The 23,843-nt window shown below is 42.2% G+C and overlaps 1 protein-coding gene across 2 annotated transcripts in view; it reads right to left on the bottom strand.

The window, feature by feature from the left end:
• Window positions 1-548: 548 nt before the first annotated feature.
• Window positions 549-23,843, bottom strand: part of sesn1 (sestrin 1) — a 48,230-nt gene continuing 24,935 nt past the window's right edge. The window contains exons 1-9 of one of the 2 annotated variants that reach the window (XM_039782902.1): window positions 4,036-4,296; window positions 3,129-3,194; window positions 2,818-3,018; window positions 2,528-2,710; window positions 1,970-2,206; window positions 1,513-1,767; window positions 1,228-1,418; window positions 978-1,122; window positions 549-881 (exon numbers count right to left, since the gene is read on the bottom strand). In XM_039782902.1, coding sequence (XP_039638836.1) covers window positions 795-881; window positions 978-1,122; window positions 1,228-1,418; window positions 1,513-1,767; window positions 1,970-2,206; window positions 2,528-2,710; window positions 2,818-3,018; window positions 3,129-3,194; window positions 4,036-4,137 — 1,467 coding nt within the window. In that variant the 5' untranslated portion in view covers window positions 4,138-4,296 and the 3' untranslated portion in view covers window positions 549-794. Of the gene's footprint in view, window positions 882-977; window positions 1,123-1,227; window positions 1,419-1,512; window positions 1,768-1,969; window positions 2,207-2,527; window positions 2,711-2,817; window positions 3,019-3,128; window positions 3,195-4,035; window positions 4,297-23,843 lie in introns of those variants that run through there. The other variant, XM_039782901.1, reaches the window with a different exon arrangement.

Here is a 23,843-nt window from a genome sequence, read left to right as displayed (position 1 = left end):
GGGGTAATGCAATGGATGTCTAATGGATAGGGGCTTAGGGAACATAATGGGGTTAGGGGGTGATTTGGGGATCAATATGACCCCGCTGAATACAACATGGGAGCAGCAGCAGCATCAGCACGTATGCACACTGTGCTGGATAGTTCAGGCACACGTAAAAAAAACAAAAGGAACGCCCAAAAGTTAATGCTCTCCAGTTACCACTAACGGCAACCACATCGATAACAACATCCACTTCCCTTAATACAAAATGAAATAAAAAGTTATTAAAGATACTTAACAACACAACAGTGACAACAGAATCAAAGTGCAGGCTGGTTCTGGCTGCACAGCTTTCTGGGGATTTTTTGTGGGTCTTCACTCTACCAGGAGACAGAAGAGATTGGCAACAAAATGGGTTGCATGCTGGAATACTGAAACATTGTCCTGGATGCCTCCGGTGTCAGTGGTCAGGCACAAACTCCCCAGCAGAGCAGGCGTTTGCTCCAGGCTGCCCTCTCATGGTCAGTTTTGCCACTGCAGGCAACACAAACCGTTTATGTATCCACTTGTAGCTTGAGATGACTTCAACAGTTCCTTTTTTTTTTTTTCTTCCTTGCTTTCATTTGTTCTGTTCCTCTTCTCAAAATCCATCCAATAAGCACTGTCACAACCCAGGGCTTCTCACTTCGCTTCCACATTTTTGTTGAATTCACCCCCCCCCCTTTGATTTTCTTTTTTTTTTTTTCTTAAAGTGTCCCATAATGAGCAATGACAGACAGTAAAAAGACAACGATAAAAACGCCAAAAGCACTTCATGTCATATAGCGGGTAATCGCTCTCAGAGCGTATAACAGTTCCGCCTGCATTCGCGCTTCCATAAGAAGCAGATTAACGTGGACCTGCAGGAGAAAAGAGATTTCAAGTTATTAAATGTAAAATGTACGTTCAATTAAAATAGCTGCTACAGAGGAGGCCAGGGTGGATCAGGATCTTACCTTCTCGGAGTGCTGAAACTGCCTCCAGAAGCTCTCATACATTCGTTTGGTGGTCTTCTCAGGACTACACACCATAGTCTTAATATAGATCTTAAAGCTACGGTCCAGAAGCTGGTTTATCTCGCCATAATCATAGTCGTCATACCTGAGGAACACAGAGAAACAGTGTTGGCAACAGTGCTGCAAACATGACAAAATAAAGGTTGCATCGTAAACGTTTTCTAAGCTTGCCGAGTATCCAGCGACTGACCTGATGCCGAACATGCAGTGGATGTAGTTCCAGATGGCCCTGCGCAGCATACTGGTGTCAACATCCTTGTGTGTTGCCATGGTGTTGTAGGTCAGATTGTAGGCCATCTGGAACTTCTCGTCCAGCATCTGACCAACATCAGGGTACAGTCTGTTGACCAGGGAGAAACCGTGGTCCTCCCAGCTGTAGTCCTGGACCAAAGAGAAATTAGAAGTAAAGAACGGTCGTATGGACCATCTTTTTAGTGTACCGCCCTCCCATCTACAGACTGGATTTGATCTCTACCTGCACTCTGAATGTGGGCACATGCTCCCCCCTTCTGGAAAAGTCCTTGTAGCCATAGCTGGGGTCCTCAAAGTGTCGGGAGATGTCTCTGGAGGGGACACACTCCTCGTCCTCCGCTGTGGCCACCAGCATGCTCTCCGTCTTCTCCCTCTCAAAGCGAGTTGCCATCTCCTCCTGGCTGGCCTCCTCGTCGTCGCGGCACTCCTGCAGCTGCTTCATGCGCTCCATCAGCACCTCCACCTCACCACACATCTCCTTTGGAAACAAAGAGCAAGGGAGCACGCCTACGGTTAGGAAGGAGTCCTACAAGAAGCATCTTCACTCAGCACGCACTTCACAGCCAGGATGTACAGGGCAGGGATTACACCTGCCGCCTTGACTTGACTTTCCCCACACCAGTAGGAAAACCTGAAACACGCTCTAGCTCACTGAACAAACGCCATCCTTGACCGCTCACCTGGTTGCCAAGCGGATCGTCGTGGTGATTAGCATGTCCGTTGCCATTGGCAATGTCACAGACGCAGTACTGGCTGAGGGAGGGGGGTCTGAAAGTGTGTCCGCCGTCGCAGTGGATCTCGGGCGTGATGCCGCAGCCGAAGGTGAACGAGGCGAGGGAGTGGTAGTGTGTGAGGAGGACCACGGCGTGGATCAGCTCTGCGAGGGACCAGCTGTGCTCCTCTGCCTTCAGAAGGCACTGGGAAAAAAAATTAAAAAGGAAAAATAAAGTGAGTCTCGGTAACCGGAGCCAAATAATGACTTCAATATCACTGACCTTTTCGGAAGTGGGAAAATATGTTTTCACCCTTCCTAACCAATTTATTGTCTCTTCGTTTTCCAGCCTCGCCCCCCTCCACCCCCACAATCCCTCTGTCGCTACACCTCTACTGCGATGACTCCCAAATCCTTCCAAGTTATACAACTGCAGCTATACTCTAGCCTCCACCCATGATCTCAGCCGGTGACGCAAGACTTTTCATGTCCACGTCCACCCTCCAGACCGTGCCCGTCCTCTCACCTCGATGTGTTCCTTGGTGAGAAGCCAAGGTCGGTGGGCCAGGATTTTGTTGAGCTCCCCGAGCTGCTGCAACTTCTGCGGCGCTTCATCCAGGCCGTTCAGCCACTTGGGATCACCCCCGACCTGGAGGAAGTCGTTCACGTGGAGGTTGACCAAGTAGGAACACTGGTGTCTAGCTGCTGCCTGCAGGATCAGAGGAGGAGAGGTTAACCACAATACATTGAACAGCTTGACACATTAACGGTTGAACGAGGCGTGGATTAGATATCAGAGGATAAACAGGAGTGTACCATGATGCCGATGTAGTGTCGGTAGTGCAAAGACAGAGGTCCATCCATCTGCAGCAGGTAGTGCTGCGTCCGGAGAAAACTCCCCAGGTACTGCGGGTGGAAGCCCATCACCAGAGAAATGTTGTCAAGGCGACCGAGGGCTGCAAACGCATCCTCAAATATCGACTGTGTCCTGGCGTCCACTTTACTGATTTGAAGAATCTGAACAGGAAAAAAAAAAAAAAAAGTAGTCATAAAGTCATAAGTTACCTAAATAGGTTCATGTTTGCAAGTGAGTTAAGTCTCTGGAGAAATCTCTGGTGGTCTTTTACCTCTTTTTCAGGGATAAATCTGCTTGGTCCGTTTCCTAAGGGTCTTGGGATCCTTACTCCCAAGTCCTGTACGACAAAAAATAAAAAAGCAGAAGAGAAAAACATGCACTTTAAATACGACAGGAAAGCAGAGGGGAAGCTCCATGCAAAGTTTGTCTGCCATCATCACTTCTTATTTCCACGGTCACGGTATTCCTTCACCAGTGTGAGAAATCAGATTTGACTTTGTTAGTCGGACACCAGTGGACGTGTCTGATCTCTCTGGTTTACTGAGAAAATTACAATAGAAATGCGATTTAAGGTTTTCTCCATTGTGGAAGCAACATGCAACTCATAGCAGTCACAATAAACTGAAAAGCAGGATTAAACTCTGACGTTTCATAATTCATGAGAAATCCAAACAAACACACACTTTGCCTTCATACAAAATCAAAAACACAATAGAAACCTTTGCTTGCATAGCCTCTATCATGTCCTGTAACTTTCCGCTGCTTGTCGAGACATGTCTGCTAGCGGACACCGTCCCGCAGCGCACAATGAAGATAAAAGTGGATGAATGAATGACCAACGAAATGTAGCCTATACACTATCCAGAAATGACACTGGATTCAAAACATGTATTTAAACGTGTCATTTATGAGTCTACATATTTGACATTTAAAATCAACGAAGAAAATAAACTCAGAAATACATTTCTTGACCAATGACCACACACACACACTTTACTCGTAAACAAGCCTGCACAAAAGACTGCACTGCAGCTTGTTTGTTCAAAGGAATAACGTCGGCTAAAAACATCAATAATGTAACACACTTTTCTAAATCCCAAAGTCAGGTTGCAGCTTTAAAATCGGTGCGTTATGAAATAGTGTTATTTTTTTTCCTGAAGCCCTTTCCTTTCTCTTACCTTTTTGCTTAGCCGTTCACAATGGGTACATATCTTTAACTGGTCTGTCACTGCAAAATAATTATTTTCCACGTTTTCTGCCGGGGCGACCGCGTGCCTCATCGCGTGTCCTCGCTGCACTTTTGATTATTTGAAGGGAATAAAAAAAATCTTTAAAAAAGTATTCTGAATGGCTGTTTCCTTCTCTCTTTGTTCCTTGAGGCACTGGGTAAAGTGCTCGGCAGTCAGCTGTTGCAGCCCTACAGCAGAATACCGTCCTCTCTCGCTCATACATTCGGTAAATAAGTCGAGGCTCGTGTGATCGACGTGCTCAGCGGCCAATCAGGCGGCGAAAACAGCCTCCTAGCCGCCAATGGCGCCGGGAGGAGTACGTGTGGGCGGTGCTAAGCGTGAGGAGAAAGACGGGTGGTGGTGGGGGGGTCCTAAACGTGAGCAGAGAAAACAATCCCCCCTCTAAGAACATCATCACTTCTTTCTCCTTCTTTTGTTCCCTGCTGCCATGATCATGATTTAATTTACTGTAATGCATTGCAATCTGTATGCTAAATATGGGCAGCAATCACTTCAAGGTGATTGCTTTATTGATTTCCTCCTCCAATCACAATCAATTCTTAAATCAATTATCATGGTATGGAGAAACCAAGCTGCAGGATTACTATAACTAGTTTTCTGTGAAACTGCCAAATCTTGCTGAAAAAAAAGAGGCATGTTTGGTATGTGTGTGTTCATCTGTGTAATCTGCATTCAATGAAAACAACAACAACCACCCAAAACCAGCTCTAGCATGCAGCAGCAAGTTCCCCTATTGGCCTCTTGCTGCACTGGGGGCATCTGTGCTTGTTGAGCAGAAGAAGGTAAAGGTCTGCTGTGGAAAGATCAGCATCAGCACACAGCGAGATGAATAGCTGCAGGACCTGCTGCAACAACAACAGCCCTTCAGTTAGTGGCTTTGCACCGCAGCCTATCAGACCTCAGATAATGTGATCCACCTATCAGCCCCAGCTGAAGGAGTCCTTTAGAAGCTAAGAGGAAGCAGAGTCAAGGAAAGCCATTCTTATGGCTTTGTTTATCCCAGCTTAGCAATAACATGTTCATTGGAACAGTGCATAACTGGTTTATCACAGCGCAGTGGTTAAAAAGTCAATCATTCTTTAGAATGATTTCAGATGAGATGTACTGAAAACAACACTGTGTACCTCACATTTTATATTATAGTATAAAAGCCACCTTTTTCCACACAGACAGGTCTGTTGTCAAAATAACTTGTACCAGAAGTGGTATAATTGTCTTTGAAATTCCTGGTAAAAAACAGATAAACATTTGTAATTTAATGTAACAGCACGTGAGTCAAGTGTTTTTTCCTCTGAGGATTGCCAGCAACCACATTACAAAAGCATCCCCATATTGGCCAGAGTGTGCACACACACCACGTTTCTGTATGAGATTTCAAAGTAACATGTTTCCTAAGCAAAACAAAAACCTTATTTTTTAGTGATTTCACAAAGATACATTTTATGGGAAGAAAACTCCACAATAGTTTTGATTATTTGGAAAAGCTGTACATTTTGTGAGATACTATGTTTCAGTTCATCCTTACTGCAACAACTCAGTCTACGTAAAAGGTTTAGATGAACGGCGAAGGGTACTCAAGAGAAAAAAAGAAGTTACATTTGGCAACAATGAGGAGATGGTGAGTGGAAGCCAAGTAAAAAGGCAAATCTGCCCCTGTGCACTCCAATCGAAAGCCTGCCCGGCAAGTTTGGCGACCGACTGCAAGTCCCCAGGACTGATAGATAGCACAGTATTCAGCAGGTTTATTTTGTGGATCAAGCCAACAGCCCCCCAACAGCGCCCCCCTCCCCCTCCCTGGTCCCTCTCCTGATGCCACAGGGTGGGGTGCAGGGCAGCGGTAAACACGTTCCCAGGGCTGGAGTCAGCACTCCCAGGGCTGCTGGGAGCCCCATGGCTCAGCAAAGCTACAGAAGAGGCTGGTCAGCGTTAGGGCTTACGACACACCAAACCTTTTCACATAAAAGCGCTTAGGCTTGGGGGGGGCTGGCCTCGCGGACAGGGCCAAACACTATTGTCAGAGTGCACGCACTGACTACTCAGTAGGCTTTACTGTACTCACATCAGGAGTATCTCTGTGTGTGCAGTGATCCAGGCATATCTGCTCCTTCCTACATCAAGGCTGTGATTACACCTTCAGTTCACAGTCTTTGGTCCAAATTATAAAAAGTTGCATGATTGTAGTTGGTACTCTGAGCTGAATTATGCAAAAGCAAACCAGAGCTTGTAAACAAGTTACATGGAATTATAGAAGTTTGTTTGGAACTTTTTATCAAAACACTAAACATCCATATAATATTATATATGGTCTGAAGGATTCGGAAAGCTCCAGAAAAAGCTTGTAAATGACCCTTTAGTGTTTTTGTCCAACTATACATACAATTCCAATCCCTGTAGTCTATATCCTTGACGTTCTTCTTACGGGACTGCTCGGTTGCAGACGAAAAATCCACCGGATTTCACTCACAGGCCGGATAGCCGTTGGCTTGGGCTTCCTATGTGTTGTCATTTTAAACTCCAGTCGATTTATGAGGACTATGGTTAACTGCGCTTCAGATCTCTGCAGGGTAAATGCTAGCTAGCTAGACTATCTGTCCAATCTCAGTTTTCTGTTGCACGACTAAAACAACTTTTAAAACGTACACGTTCCACCAAAACAAGTTCCTTCCGAGCAGATTTTGCAGCAGCACCGCAGCTTTTTTCCGGTGCTTAGCACCGCACAAGACGATTGTGATTGGTTTAAAGAAATGCCAATAAACCAGAGCACGTTTTCCTCCCATCCCGGAATGCTATATGCTATACTATGTATATCTTTAGATAAAGGTGTTGGATTGCACACTTGGACTAGGTCTCTGTTGATGACACAATTAAGGTAAACATGACAAAATATTTAACCTCAGATTTCAATACGTTATGCCTTGCTTATAAGACTTTGTGGTGTCTTCTGGAGCTGGTTCAGAACACGGTGTGACATATAAAAACCACACTGCAGGTGTCTCGCAGGAGTCTGAAGACCTACATCTTTTATGTCACACAATGTTGTTCTTAAAAGGCTAAATAGCTGTAACTAAGTAAGTAGGGGATAAACCAGTGACTGTGACAGAGTGATGTGTGTGTGATGGGTGTTTGGAGTACAGGGGTTAGGACAACATTGGGAAGAGAAGTTATGATGGAGGTTAGGCTTTTGGAAACAGGAATCATCTCAGATTTGTATGAACAGTGTACCTATTTTCAGATCTGTTGGAGGAAAGGCCTGAACAATGGACACATTTCCACTAGTCTTACACTAATACGAATTATAAAACATTATTCCCATTAAGAGTAATATTGGTCAAACAGATCAAACGTTTTTTATTTTTCTACATAGACACTTACATGCCCATTACAAGAAGCTGGTTTCTGCTCATTCATGGCTACTTAAAACACCATTTTCAACCAATTTAAGCTTCTTAAAAGTGTAACTATGAAAGAAGAAATAACACAATCTTCCCTTTACAAAATCAAAGTTGATTTAATAAGAAATAACCCACAGTTCCTTAACTGTGTGACTCTTCTCTGCTTGTGCTACTTTAACGATACATTTTAGCATTCACCACTATCCCATAATTCCTTCTTGTGGCCATAGAGGCTGGTGTTCAGAAAAGGTTACATACTGTATAGATTCCCTTTAGTGCATGAACCAGTGGCCATAGAAACATAATGCCTACTTTGCACATGAGAGCATCAGCTTATACACATTTTATGGAGGAAGAAGCAGGAGCTGACATTTTAGAAACCGTGTATGCGGCTATATTTTGGTGAAAAATGTCAGTTTATTGTGCTGCATGAGTGGTTTAAGAGGTTTCTGTAGACATTTTGACTCTTATTGGAATTTAGGAATCCTTTTTGTCCATCTTACATCCAAGCTTAGCAACGTCTCTGTGTGCTTCATGAATGTGCAAACTACAAACAACAGCCTTCAAACCTACAGAGAGAGCGTTTCACACATTCAAAAAATAGCATCAGTCAACAAAGCGTGAAATATATACCAGAGAAAAGAGTGAACCCATGTTCAATAAGTGACAATGAGGAATTTCAGGTTTAGTGAAGTACACCAGTAAACAGACAGTTGGCATGTTGTTATAACATTTTACAGAGAATTAGAGATTTGAGGATTAGTGTAGAAAGTGGTACGAAAAGGGATCTAAATCTGGAACAACCAATTAATACTTTTTAAAGCAAAGTAGCCATTTCATTAAGATCCAACAATCTACGGTTAAGAATTAGTTAACTAAACTTTTTATAAGTAAGAAAGTATGGCAGCTACTTTCTGAAATGCTCACAAAAGCAGTTGTTTTTCCTTTTATGAGTGTTGAGCAGAATTAACAACAGGCTTAAAGCAATAAAGAGGATGATAAAACTTAATAAGATTAAAAAAAAACAGAGAGAGGAAGCCATGCCAGACGTAAACTCTGCACATGTGTCTCAGTGCTGCGGCTGCTGTGTTTTCTCATGCAGTTAGACGCGAGGGAACCGCAAAAACTGTGGGGATGTTCAACAAGTGGCAGGAGTCCACCAGACCAGTACAAACCTAACCTATCAGTGCACAGAGGAGAGGAAGCAGAAAACTCTCGAACACTGACATAAGCCTAGCAACAGGCTTCCACCAATCACAGGGCAGAACAACAGTTAGAGGAACCAATCTTCTCTGGTCTCTCTCTCTCTGCCTCTCGAGTTTCTCTGAAAAAAAAAAAAAAAAAAAAAAAAAGGAAAACTGAAAAAAAAGTTTTGCCGAGGTATAAAGTTCACTGAACAAACTACTCTGGTTTGTTTCATAGAAAGTAGTTTAGTTTACTGATTATTTGCCCAGTTTTAATTTTTGTCTGAGTTGTTTTTTTTAAAGTGGCAAAACAAATGTCTCCTAACTTCACAGCAAACACAAAACCACATGGTTCAACTTGGCCCAGAGGCTCACAACAGCAGCGCTCATCTGTGGAAAACAACTAGAGACTTTTTCTCCATGTAAACAGATACACTCTGAAACATGCAGTGACTGTTTTTAACAGTAAAGGAGTAAATCAATAAATTTGAATACTACAGATACAAGGATAGTTTTAAATGTGTGCACAAAGAGTGAAAACTGCAGACTACAGGGTATCCCCCACCCCACTCTTCAAACACAGCTCATTGTTGAGCCTGTTCACCTATCACAGAGCATTTAACTGAGCAGACTGGAGGGTTAACCCTTACCTGTCCAGCAGCCTGCAACCTGCAGACTTCTCTCATCTCACAGAGCAGTAACCAGCCTTTAAAAAAATGGTGCTAAGTTGTCAAAACCTGTTGCTCATAAGCTTCATTGTGAGGGTTTCATGTGGTGACATTTTAACCTTCATTTTCATTTGATGTCAAGACTTATGAGCCAAAGTTGAATCAATGTGGGAATTAACTTGACCAGAGTTGCCTTTTGGCCCATTTTGAGCAACTCTTGGTCCCTTTTCTTCTCCTTTTTTTCCCCCCAGTCGCCTCTTTTATGATCTGTGTGTTTTCTGGCAGGCTATCAGAGTGGAGCGGTCTCACCAAGCGCCAGCTTTCCTGAGAGGAGAGGTGTGCCCCCCCCCCCCAGACCAGCGGGTCCTGGACCAGCGCACACCAACACTGGGAGGAAGCAGCGTTCTTTGGATTCCATGAAACGCAAAAGGAACTGTGGAGACCTCAGGACGCACATGGAAAAAAGAAAAGAAAAAAAACTATAGATTGAGGTATCTGGGACCAAAGATAACCTTGCTTTTATGAATTTACACTGCCAGGCGTAAAACCTGCATATACATAAATCTCTAAGTCAATCTATATGCACAGTGGGCTACAATACAGGAGAAAAGGCGTAGGCCTGTAACCCATGTGCACGTGAGGAAGAGTGAGTTCCCGGGGATGTTATTCTAACAGGGAGAGGGCAGCTGTCACAATACAACAGGCTTCAAAAGAAAAAGAGCCCACAGAAAAACGGAAAATAACAAAGCCTTCATCTGCTATCTTTAGATTGATATGACAGCCACCACAAATCAATGAAAAACTACATTTTTCTTCGCCTGTATTCTTTTCTCTATATATTCTCTCTATTTATCTAATAACAACCCCTGCTGTCCTTTGACTCCCCCTCTTCATAAAGATTCCTGACGGGAAACACAGGCGATAACACTGCGGGGTGAGTCCAGAGGTGCTGCCAAAAGACAAAACTCAGAGTCTTGCAAAGTATCGTAGCAAATGTTTTTATATACTGAAGACATGCAGAGTGAAATCATAGGGAAAGCTACCATTATCCAAAAACATGGCACTAACAAAGCTGACCTTAAACCAGCATTGGGACTCTAAGAGCCCCAAAGAAAACAGTCCCTCTGGTTAGACGCTGCTGTGTGCCTCCTGGCATGCACAGCTGTTTTTTTCTCTCTCTCTGACAAGACCTCAGCTCTGCTGACTGAGCAAAAAATGACTCATCTCACTGGGAAGCTGGCCAAAAAGTTGTTGATCATCACCCTGTAATTCTTAATGGGCACTGTAAACCCAGCACAAAAGAACCAAGCCTTCAGCTGTCTCAGTGAGAATACAGAACTGAGGTGATTCATTCCCAAAAATACCAATAAACAAGTTCACAACAGCAGACAGTGCTCCAGCTAGTAATCAAAGGCAATAAAAGCTCGATGTACCATTGAGTCTTAGTTTCAGCATTTGAAGACAGCGAGTCAATGAACACTTTTTATTCACCAGAAGAAGAATAAGCTTTGACAGACCTGAGAGCAGCGATCCAGTGGGAGCTATACCAGATTAGACAGCAGACAAAAAACCCTGATAGAGTGTGATGGAATACATCACGGAGGCTACAGCAAAGACTAAAAACTTTGCACTCTGTTTGAGAATGCTGGTTTCACTTCTCTTTTTCCACTATGCTCAATCTGTAACCTTGGATGTATTTTGATTGAAAAGTTGAGAGTGGAGGTGATCCTGCTGTACTTCAGGAGGAGAGGAAGTGATATGGCCTAATCGCTGCCCTCAGAACCATTTTGGCCGTGTCCTATTACTTCATTAATAGGCAATGAGTCCCCTTACTGAATGGCAGCACAAAATAGTCACGGCGACTGCCCCATTAATGTTTAATCATTTATGAAATGTCTGTTTGATTAGGTGGAAACTTAATCACCTTGGTCGCTGTCCTCTTCACCCATCACTGACTCAGCCTTTTCGATCATTTTAGAGATCATTTTAAGACTTTGAAGACATCGGACAGGGGAGACAGAAGAAGAATGTCAGAATGAAGGTGGGAATCCTAATATAAATTCACACAAGTAAAAAATTGAATTAATTTAAAATTTCCACTGCCTTTGTAAATATTTAAATATCACTAATTACCATTTCTCCATAGTGACTTAAATCTCCCCACATTCAACATATTAAGATAAAGGGTTTAAGTCGGTTTTCTTAAGTTGGCAGCATTGCACTTATGTAGTTAACGATGTGGTAATGGTGTCAGATATCATACTCAAAATTCAAAGTCATTTTTCTTTAAACAATGGCTCCTTGACTTTAGACAGCAGTAGACAAAAGCAGACTTCTCTTTTCTAGTTGACAACTACTGCTTTATCGGATTTAAAATCAGCTGTAGCTAGCTAATTAAGCTAAAGTTAGCTCCATGAGTTGGTTTAAAATGCAGTCTCTGGCGGTCTTTTTAATGCTTCAAACTGACTCGTTCTACAATGAGAATACTAAAGTAAACAGCTCTTAAATATGCACTTGATGGCTACATACATAAATAAAAGGCTTATAGACTGAGGCTAAAGCTTCATGTCCCTGGTAAACAAAATCAACATCCTTACCAGTTGATCCATGTAGAAGACATGGATATAAAAGGAGCAACATTGTTCTTTTATTGCAGAGTCGTGCACTAGTAAGCACTAGTAGTATCATTTGGGATGAGGAAAAATGTAAGATTTGACTGTTATTTTGTTCTTACATAACCCTGTCTGAATGCTAAGCTTACACACCCTGACAAGCAGGACAGAGGTTGTGAGTTATGCTTTACTGTTCTTATTTATTTTTAACTTAACAGGGGAAAAACCAAGTGTGTTTGACAAACCGAATACTGCTATCTTGATAACAAGTTTGACTGGAGTTGCTGGAGTGTAAACATCCCCAAATCCAATTAAGAGCAGGACAAACCTGCTAACGCTACTGTAACCTCTGATATAGCATCAAGGACCCGCTTTTAGTAGGGAAATACAACAGTGGATGTGCTATAATGAACAGGTTCTTGTTTTACGCCACCCGTGAACCCAGAGTATGAAATGCTCCTTTGCTTTTGAGGTAAACTAGATAGACATACTAACGATTGCATCTTACAGTAGATCAGATAAACACACAGATTAATCAATTCCTTACACTTTTATTCTTGTTGTTTTTAAGAAAACGTAAGAAAAAGGACACTGACTTCCAAACTCTCTAAATGCAAAGTTTTGAGGCAACATGGTTTTCCCTCTATGCTCCACCTGTTTAATATTTTTCTTACTCTCCTGGGTGAACTCTGAATCTACCAGGCCAGTAAAAGGTCAATGGGAGGCGTCCGAATAACCATACAGTATATGTACCTTCTAATAAACTGAAGTAAACAGATCTGTGAGCTATGGACTACCACAAGTTTAACTTCGAAAAAGAGGTCTAAGATGACATACAGAAAATATACAGTGAAGCCAGCATACTCATACACAAGAAGGACAAGTACAACACACACAAACAGGACATGTACATGCATGTTGTCCTCCTGGGACTATACCCAGTAAGTTCCTCAAACAAAAGCACATGACATGAGATCATGAGTTTGCACTGTCTAAGAAAACACTGGAAAAATTTTGAAAATGCTTACTGAGTCACATTATCTTATGGGCCTAAAATATGTCAATACATCCTACCGGTTACGCAAACAGTGCTTGCAAACAGTCACTCACGTGTCTCACAGTAAATTCAAGTCAAATGAAATTATAATAACTATAAACAACAACAAAATCATTCTAATAACTAAATCACCTGTTGTAGACATTTTACGGAGAAAATAGCCATTTTTTATTAGCACGATATACAGTCTACATTTACAAATATTGTATATTGTACACGTTTGCTTGTTTCATGCTTCCATGCCGCCTTTGCTTGATGTAAACAAAAGCTACAGGGTGAGAATTTGTTTCCCTCTAATGCAATTGTTATCTAAAACTCTATTTAAAGAAACATTTTCTCACAATATCTGTGCTTTTGGGGTGTTTATTTGAACAATTGATGTAGCTTCAACTTTTTTAACTTTCCCTTTAAAAAAAAAAAAAAAAAGTACTAGGTTAATGTGTAGGGCTTGTGTGCATGTCTTCATCTTTATAAAACTCTCCATGGACCTCATAACCCTGACAGCAGTGTGTGTGTGTGTGTGTGTGTGTGTGTGTGTGTGTGTGTGTGTGTGTGTGTGTGTGTGTGTGTGTGTGTGTGTGTGTGTGTGTGGTCCTCCAGGTAGTGTTGGACATATTTGCGCTGTGGTTAATCAATTACAGGCCTGTGGGACCAAGAAAAGAACAAACCCGACGGCCAAAACTCTTCTGAATTGGACTCAAGTCCGGTTCAAATATCTCACTAACTTTGAAGTGTCAGATTAAATTAGGAGATCAGTCCAGTGTAGCATTCATTGATTATATTACTGTGGGGACCAATAACATCAGTTTCTCAATTCATGCAGCAAGTAAATGCTTGTTAAAAAAATCTGAAAGTTGTTACTTTTATGTTGTTGTTTTCAAAGTTGAATTCCTCATACATTTTGGTACTTAGTGTTACAAACAGATTACCTGTTGGGAGCTGATGTGCAATAAATGGTCTTACATAACTTATATGCAGACACCTTTGTATTAAATGGCAATGTTCCTATTGGTGTCATGTCTGATAAAAAGTAATTAATCTATGGGGAAGTTGATAAGTAGTTATAATATGCAGTTGGGCTAACCCAGCTAAATTGGCAATGTGGCTTGACTGAGTCATTTGCGTCGGAAAGATGTGAGTGTCCACATTATTTTTTTAAAAGAGGAAGCAAAAGGACAAGAGCATCATGACTAAGTTAACACCTAAGAGTGAAGAAAAGTAAAGCGATCCAACAGGTTTGTGATAAAAGATAAGGCCTTTTAGACTACACAGAGATGGAAAACACTATCAAAAACTGTAGAGCTTTAATGCTGCTGATTTTGTTTTAATAATCAAACGTCAAATTGTATACTTTTTGACTAAATAAATGGGAAAATGTGTCAAACATAAAAATGCATATATTTTTAACTTAATAGCAAAGAAGACATTTGTAGGGATCATATTTGACACTGTAACCATACTCCTATAGATCACCAATCTAGCCAAATTTTTAGAAGTGACATCCCTCATCAGTGATTATGTCACACATAATGGATGTGGGGGTTACAGAGGGCATTCACAATGAATGAAAAGATGGAGAGTGGAAAGAGTGATGAGAGAAGAGTGATAAAAGGTAAGAGGACAGAGGGGGAGAGGATTATTTGACCAGTGTGCAGAGAGAAAGCGCCTCGTACCTTATCATGGATAAGCAAACACCCCACACCATCTAGAGTGACATCATTGTCCCTGAGAATCAATAACCAGCCACTTCCTGTGCGGCAGGAAAATCGATGACTCTGTACACTAGATTACCTATCTGTGCCCACTCACCTGAGAAGACACACACACACTACACACAAACTAAGGCACACACTGTAATGCAGAGCACATACACAGGGAGCATTAACAGAAACAAACCCACTGTCAGAGTTATCACCAAGGGGAACAGTATTTGTGCAGCTTCAGTGCAGAGTCAGCCCATTATGGGATTAGTGGCAGCCAGAGCGCGGTGTAGGCATACTGTTGAAGTCTGAAGGGGATAATGGCTCTGCCAAATCAGATTTCTGTCAGGTTTTCCACACAAACACACACCTAAATATCAAAGCAGCATGGCTCAGCCACAGTCCGCAAATCTCCCAGATCCCCCTGCTTTCCTCCGGAGCATTTGTCAACCTCTATTCTCAATCTACAGTATATTAATATGCAATAAAGGCTGAGTTTAGCATTCAAAAGGTAAGAAAAATAATAATAAGTAGGGCCCAACAACATTGGGAAGCACACATGCATTTAGCATTGCTCAAAGAGCTCCTGTTGTCACTCGTTAACGAGCGTCTGTGTGGTATGAGCTTTAAGCACCATTGCCAAAACTGTAGCTGCTCACAAGATTCTTTCAACTAAGCAAGAAATGCGTGACTCTGGGCTTGTTTTCCTCACTAAATGTCTAGGAGGAAAAGTTCAGTGTCATGACTACCCCTCTCAGATTGCTGCTGTTCTCCTGCAAAGGCAAGCAGTGGAAGAGCAGGCAGCTAACTGACAGGACTGGATGGGGGATAATGAGTAACTGAGCTAAGTACAGTCCACATCACCTGAGTGAGAGAGAGACTGAGCATGCAACAGGAAAGAGAGAATAGGAGACAGATGGAAATGGAAACAAGAGGGTGAGAAAAGTATCAAACAACACTTTCAAATCGCACAAACTAAATACAGCCTGAGAAAGTAAAAAAAAAAAAAAAAAAAAGACTTGATCTCAAACGCAGCAAAGAGAAAATAACTAAGCACAGTGTGTTAACTTCCTGAGGGGACAAAGATAAAGATGTATTTGCTGAGTGGGTGTATTTTTTTTTTTCGACACAGATCGGATCGGGTTTCATTGTCAAATCAAGTACTGTATAATTCTCTTGTTGGGTTAGCCACAGCAGATCTTTCAGTATTGGTTTTGGGCGTGTAAACCGAAACATGAACAGTGAGCTAATGTAACCAACGTCCTCTCGTTTTCAGTGTGCGCTCACCTACGGCGCCATCTGTCTGCCGTCTGTCTCTCTGTTCACGTCCTGCAGAGACTCCAAATGCCACAGAGAAAGCCCTATGTTATACCAGCATGGCCAAGATGGGATTATGAGTAAAGATGGTCACTAATCAGTTTACAGATATTTACTTTGAATGAAGGGACTACTGTTTTTTTTTTTTATGACTGGCTGCAACACAAACACACCTCCTTGCTCATAAATTAGCAACTGCTTTCATGCTACATCACATAAACTGCAGCTTCCTAAATTACCAGATTTTTCTTTTACTGGTCACATGAATGATGTAGAAATTGAAACATCTCTGAATAAAAATATGACGCACCATCCGTTTGTTTTTCCTTTGACACTTTCAGACTTGACCTTACCCCACCTTCTACACACTAGTTTTCCGAAGTGTTCATGAAGGCTAACGATGAAATCCATAACAATAGTGTGCATGTGTGTGCGTGTGTGCGCACACGTCTGGAGAGGAAATCTTTTCTCTTGATACACCGGAGCAAAGTTTTGGCCAATAGCCTTATAAATCACTGACCCTCCACTAACCCAACTGTAAGGCCGAGTCAGCTCGCACCGTGCAGAGGACTGTCCTGCTGGGTGAGGGTGCGTTCTCGATGGGACTCCCACAGGAAAGCTTAACACATCCTCCCCCACACACACACACACACACACACACACACACACACACACACACACACACACACACACACACACACACACACACACACACACACACACACACACACACACACACACACACACACACACACACACACACACACACACACACACACACACACACACACACAACTGTGCCATAAGGAAAGGCTGTTGTCCAGTCACTGGGCAACTGGGGCAGCAGATGGTCATCTTCCCTTCCACTAACACCAGTCAGGAGGGTGGGGAGGGGGGTGAGGCTCAGCAGAGTGGTCTCCGTCTCCGAGTGAACACCTTTCACCAAGTACATGGGAATGACTCAGCCATAACCCATAGCAAATGAGCAGGACATTTATTATCTGCAAATCTGCACAGAGTAACAGCAAAGAAATGGAAGGTTTACTAGACCCAGAGTGAAACCCAAAAGACGGTATTTCTTTCAGTCGTGCTTGAAATGAAGGCCACAGGCTGAAAAAGTCAACCAAACAAACTTGGGTAAACCAAAACCATGGCAAGAGTGAGCTTCAGTGCAGAAAAGGCAGACAAAAGTAGGGGAAAGGTCAATTTTTTGAAAGTTTGATTGAATAGAATGCGTTTTTGTGTGTATGCAGAAGTATGTGTATGCAGAAGTAAGTGTGTGTGTGTGTGTGTGTGTGTGTGTGTGTGAGACTCTTGCCTCTGTCAATGGAGGAAAAAACAGCCCTGCATTTTCTCCCTTTTCTAATTTCTGTAGCGTGTCAGGAGGCATGTTTTGGGGTAGCTAAACCCATAACAAGACTCACATAAATAAAGGATTGTCTGCTGCGGACTGGCAGATGCGGAAGAGACATGTGAGTGTCCTCATGTAAAAAGATGTAAAGCACAGATAAAACAACTTTGAATGAAAGAAGCCTCTGTGTGCGCGGCCTTTTTCAAGAATACATGTTTGTATGAAACAGTTACATTGCAGTGGATGCACAAGAGAAGGAAGAGTCAGAGAGAGAAAGAGAGGGAGAGCAGGAGAGAGGTCAAAGAAAACCAAGGGGAAGAGAAAGTGACAGAGCAAACAGGGAAAGTGGAACAAGATAGAAAAAGAGCAAAGAGAAAAAGAGAAAGGGGACTGTTGGTTTAAGTGGGTAAAATATTGTACATGAATGTTTACATGCATGGATTATATATGCAACATCCTGTTTACCTGACACAGTAGTTTCTGTCATGCGGTTTACTTCTGTCCTGTCAATCAATTTTTCTCTCTTTTTTCTTTTAAAGATTTTTTGGGGCTTTTCCGCCTTTAATTTTGACAGGACAGCTAGGTGATAAAGGGGAGAGAGAGGGGAAAGACAGGTCAGATTCGAACCCTGGACCTCTGCATCGAGGCATAAACCTCTCAGTTTGCCTGCTCTACCCACTGAGCCAACCCGGCCACAATTTTTGCCTTTCTCCACTGCTATTCTTCAGCCACCCAGCTTCCCCTGTTCCTCCACTCCTTTGTTAATTTCTTTCCCTGTTGCTTTCCATCACCTTGAAGCTATTCCCTCCGATCGTTGTTTTGTCAATGGGACAGTTAAGAACAGTGGCCAAAGCAGGATTCACAGCACGCCTGAGGTTAACGCAGGGCTGGACTGGCCATCTGGCATACCGGGCATTTTCCCGGTGGGCCGACGCACTTTTGGGCCGAATCGCCGACGCACTATTGGGCCGAACTGCCGATATAATAGGCCTTTTTTAAATTTGTGTGATCTATAAAATCAGTGTTGATACAAGCATCAGTGTTCCTTGAATGGCTTAATTAGCTTCTCTTGTATTGGTGCTCTTTTCCAGGGCATATACTGTACTACTCTCAGCTTTATTGTTTTTTTTGGGAAGGGTTATGGACACTTATGTCCAAAGCGACAAAATATGAATCTTACAATAGTTAAAATTAACAGTAAAGAGTTTTTAAAGTTGCTAAGCCAATATTAATCAAAATAGTAATAGCAATAATGGCAATACAATATCAAATATCAATAATAAAAACTTGTAAAAATACCATAAATATACAAATCATAACTAAGAATTAATTAATTATTTAAGTGTAAGATCAACAGATAAGTCTTGAGACCTCTCGAAGGATCCAAAACGATCACATGAACGCTGAACACTAGGCAACTCATATCATAGAATGCACGCATATTTTAAGAGGACTGTCTGCAGGGAATGTGTCTGACCAATCACGGTGGGTGTGGGCCGCCTGGGCCAAAAATGCCAGGGCTGATTTTTGTCCCAGTCCAGCCCTGGGCTAACGCATGTTGTCTCAGTGAGAGCAGCTCGGGCCTGTGTGTTTGTGTGAGAATGTATGCAAGTAGAAACTGTTTAAAAAGGTGAGCAGTGACTGTAATAAGTGCCTGACATGACATGTCTCCATTTGCAAGTGATCGTCTGTGGCTTTAAATGACACAAAAACAAATGCAAACGTTTTTTTATTGCTTCAAAGTGCCTGGGATAAAACCAAACCTTCAAGTTTTTTTTCTTTCTAAGAACACACTGGTGGATTCCTGAAAAGCCGCAGGCCAATCTGCACTTCAGTACTCAACTATTTCAACAGCGTTTTTAAAAACAACATTGGGTGCCAAGTGCCTGTAGAAGTTGTTGTTTTCATAGATTTAACTATAACACTATAGAGAGTTATTGGAAATACTGTAAGTCACAAACTATATTCCTTTTTTCCCCTCCTCAACCCCCTCCCTCTTTAAGTACAGCCCCCACCCCCCATTCCCCCTGCTAGTTATTCCCTTCGCACAAACACAGCTCTGAATAACATGTCTTAAAAAAAAAAAAAAAAAAAAAAAAAAAAAAAAAAAAAGAGAGAGAGAGAGAGAGAGAGAGAGAGAGAGAGAGAGAGAGAGAGAGAGGTCAACCTATATAGTAAGCCATGTTTCTTTGCCTTTGGGCTCCCAGCAGACTCTGCTTCAGTTTGATAAATAGCAGGCCCCCTCAAAGCAACAGATGCTACAGCTTAAACCCCAGCAAATTCATCAGCTCTGTGAAGAAAAAAAAAAGAAAAGAAAAAAAAAACAGAAAGCCCTGAGCCAAGGCCCTCCACGACTGTTCCACATACTGGCAGCCTGCCTGAAGAGAAACACTATGAGTATGAACAGCACACATGGAAAACAGGGCCCCCTCCATACCACTCTGCAGCCCCCTGCTGAAAGACAACCCAGTTATAGTAGGCCCCTAACATGCAAGTCCCCAGACTTCGCAGGGGAGGCACTTCAAAAACAGTGACTCCTTGCCCAGATCAGTAAGGTTGCTGCACTCCCTGCTTTTTGGTTTCAAGGCTTTTTGCACCATTTTCTTTTGCTCATGTCTGTGGTTTGACACCGAAATCATTGCTACTTTTCTTTATCGGCTCGTCCTAGTTACAATCATTCCCCATGATGTCAAGGCATCTCCCCCACATTGACACTCCTACAGCTGAACTGATTATACAGCAGGGAAACAATTGTGGAAGGACGAGGCAAATGCGTTTTCCACGTCGTTTTCGGTGAAAGCTGAAAAACACTGGCTTCTTGAAAAGTGCTCTTCTCTCTGAAGACAGATTGTGTTTTCTCTTCAAAGCCAGACAGAGGCCTTTCTTTGGGGGATTGTTTAGGGTTTTGTGGGCTGCGTAGGAGAACGTTTGCTCTAAAGTGGGGTTGTGCAAGTTGTTTTGTTTGAAAGAAAACAAACAAGTAGTGGTTGAGATATTTAGGGTCAAAGTTTGGGTTGCGAGGTGCAAATGGGGTGTTTGATTAGGAGCGTTGATGCAATCAGCACTTTTTTTGTGCGATATTTGAGGAAAGCTTCTGGTTGCAGGGACCTACAGTATCATCTACAAATCTGTCTGAAAGTCACACTGTCTGTGGGACTCGACTGACACAGCCATGGAAAGAATGTTATTTAAAACTTACAGGTATATTAAAATACCTGCAGCGTCCAATGGTGGCATAGTTTGTCTGCATCTTACAGGGCACATGACAGTTGTGTTTCTGTTTTTGTCTACTGGTTGCTTTCCCAGGATCTGCTTTTAGAAATGCTCCGGAATTCTTCCTTTTTTGTTTTCGCCTCTGTCTGGTTTTTATGCATTGGATTGCGTGCGTGCATGTGTGTGTTAAAGTGCATATTTCCCAAAGTATTTCACAAAAGCTCAGGAGTGGATTCTACCACAGGGCGAGATAGGGAACAGGTCGGTTTCTATGGCAGCTACATACAGACATGGAAACAGTCTCATGACATCAGACAGGCCAGAGATGCTTCCAGAGGGTCAAGATACAGTGACACTGACCAGAGCTTTAAAAATGTGAGCCCGATCCTGTTTGTCCATACACTACACCTCAAAAAACGTCCACCCTCAGATACTGTTACAGTGACATTTATCATCGATCTGATGTCCAGCCCTCAGGTAAAACCACTGCAGTGTTGGATGTACTACTCCTTAAATCGGCAATTAAAAGGGAGTATACTGTCATATAAATAAGAGGTAAGCTAATGCTGATATTACACAGTGGCCACATGCTCGGTTCACATTGACTATGTACTTTTGAATAAACAGTAATCAGGGGATCACAGCAATGCATTTTATTTTCTACAATATGATTTTAGACTTTGTTTTCTGTGTGTTCAGTCTCATTTAATCCATTTCCTCCAGAAAGCCTGCAAGTTACACAGAATAACTTATCTTTTGCAGGAGCAGCAGTTTTTAAATGTTGCTTGACACCATGATCTTTGCCACTTTTCTTTATCATATTGTTTCAGTTACAAACATTCCCCTTGTAATGTCAAGGATACTCCTACAGCTGAAATGATTATACAGCATGGAAACCTATCTTTATCGTGTTATTTCTGAATCCTATTATTAACGTGTTTTCCAAATACCTAACTTATCAAGGTGATTCTTTGAAATTGCCCATGTCAAGGAAAAGCATGTAGTTTGTATGATTAATCATTTAATGATCACAATGTAACCAATAACATTTTTTAAAGTTTGCATCCCTAAACCTTACTCTTAAACGATGCAGTTCATAACATTATTGGATCACATCCAGTGAACAGGAATTATCTCTTTTTCCAGGTTACAAAACAGCTAAATAAGCTGTAACTTGTGTAATACCAGCACAAAAAGCAGCAAATACTGTAAGCTCTGCAAGGGCCAAAACAACAGCACCCAGACAGGAAGCAGAAACATTCCTCTGTGTTGCAAGAACATTGCAGTTTCATCAATAATGGAGAAGTTCTAACCACATAAACAAGAGCCAAGATTTCCTTTTTGTTTGCTTTTTTGTGTTGCCATGTCTGTGAGAATCTGAGCCAGCAGCGTTGACCTTGTAACCTCTCGGCAGGTATCGGTGACGCAGGACAAAGTCTGGTCAGGTGGGACTTAAAAAGATAAAAATTCAAAGTAACCCGAGTCAGACTAGTTTGTGACAAGATTTTCACAAGAGGTGACATCACTGTGTGGGAAAATTACTTTGTGTCTTTTCTTATCGGTCTCTGACCTCAGAGGTGTGAGGCGATGTTTGCGCACACAGAGCGAGGGTCACATCAAAACACAGCAGAGAAGCCCTGTGTCCCATTTTCCATGTGCACCCCCATTAACACCTGCAGGTGTTTCATGCAGAACTGTGTACAGAGACACACGCCAACATACACATTCATACACAGTCGATTTCATAAAAGTTGGAAGACACGAAGGAAGCCTGACCAAGATTGTGGCAGCACAGGAAGGAAGTGGAACACACCCCTGGATCTGAACAGAAAGCAGCAAGGAAAAGAGGGCTCGGACAGGACACACACACTACGAGAGTTAGAGCTCCATGGTCATGAGCTTGAACAATGACTGACATCAATTTTAGAAGTGCCTTGACAGAGGCAGCTGCGTTCTTCATTAGCTTTCCGATTCATCATTCCTGTTGGCTTGTCATTTAAGATTAGCAAGGCAAAAATAATATCAGCCAAGTCTGAAAAATTAGTTGATCTAGTAATTGAGGGTGAGATGAGAGAAAGTTTTAGCAAGACCTGACACCTCGCATGCTTTTGGGCCGTTCATCAACAATAAGTATTAACAAAGTATGGTATTTTATAGTCTTTTTCTAGAAATTATGTTTGCAAATGCAGGGGTGGTATCATATTCAAGTATTAGAAAATTATGTATTTACAACATCAGACATTTTCTTTAAATGGAGTGAATACTGGTGTAACACTGGCTGCTCAGAGTGTGTTGCATTATGGTACAGCACAAATAGTCTGGAAGATGAATAAATGCAATAGATGACTATTTTAGAATAAATGAAAATCTGACAAAAGTGTATTTATGTTTTTGTGTTTTATGTACTGTATGAAAAACACACCCCCACGCAAAAAAAAACACACACAGACACGAAAATGAGCAGAGTCAGAGAAGGGTTGCCAGCGTTCTAGGTGGGGTACCGTTTCCCACAGGCATGTTAATGGACATGTCACCATGCTCCCACTATTCCTCCACTGTCAAAACATGGTGTCCCCTCAGGACAAGGCCCTGGTCTGTGTGTATGTGTGTGACATTTAACTGTCCCATTGTGCTACACAGTCGGTAATGATGGGCTAGTTTCATCCAGCACAAACAATGAACAGTGAACAGCTAACACTAAAGGAAGACCAAATCATAATGAGGGCATTTGTATTGCGAGACAACTGTAAAACGTTTCCACTGAGGTCGGTTTACTTCTAAATAACTTTAATTACATCATCAAATTGTGACAGCAGGAGCCTCCTAGCTTCTAATTAATGAGATTGATTTAAATCAGTTTGCGAAAACCACTTTGAGAACACAGAAGACAAAAACAAGCAGCCACTGCACTGCCAAAAAGATAAGAGGTCTTTAAAATGACATGCATGCGTGCGCGTGTGTGTGTGTGTGTGTGTGTGTGTGTGTGTGTGTGTGTGTGTGTGTGTGTGTCTCTAACATTTTCATGATCTTTGCCTTTTCATGATCTTTGCTTTTGCTGGGCCCCTTTTCTAGAGCAGCTGCATGGGCTATCTGCCAAAAATAACCACTCCCACTATATCCTCTGTAGTTCTGTCTTTTCATTGTCTATTCAGCATCTCCAAATGTGCATGTTTGTTTTTTTTCCTCTCTAATTCCCAGCATTATCTCACCTTAGTCATCTCCCAAACTCCCTGTCTGCCCAT

The sequence above is a fragment of the Perca fluviatilis genome, chromosome 18 (assembly GCF_010015445.1).
Source record: "Perca fluviatilis chromosome 18, GENO_Pfluv_1.0, whole genome shotgun sequence".
NCBI classification, from domain to species: domain Eukaryota; kingdom Metazoa; phylum Chordata; class Actinopteri; order Perciformes; family Percidae; genus Perca; species Perca fluviatilis.
This window is presented reverse-complemented; position numbering and strand designations above follow the sequence as displayed.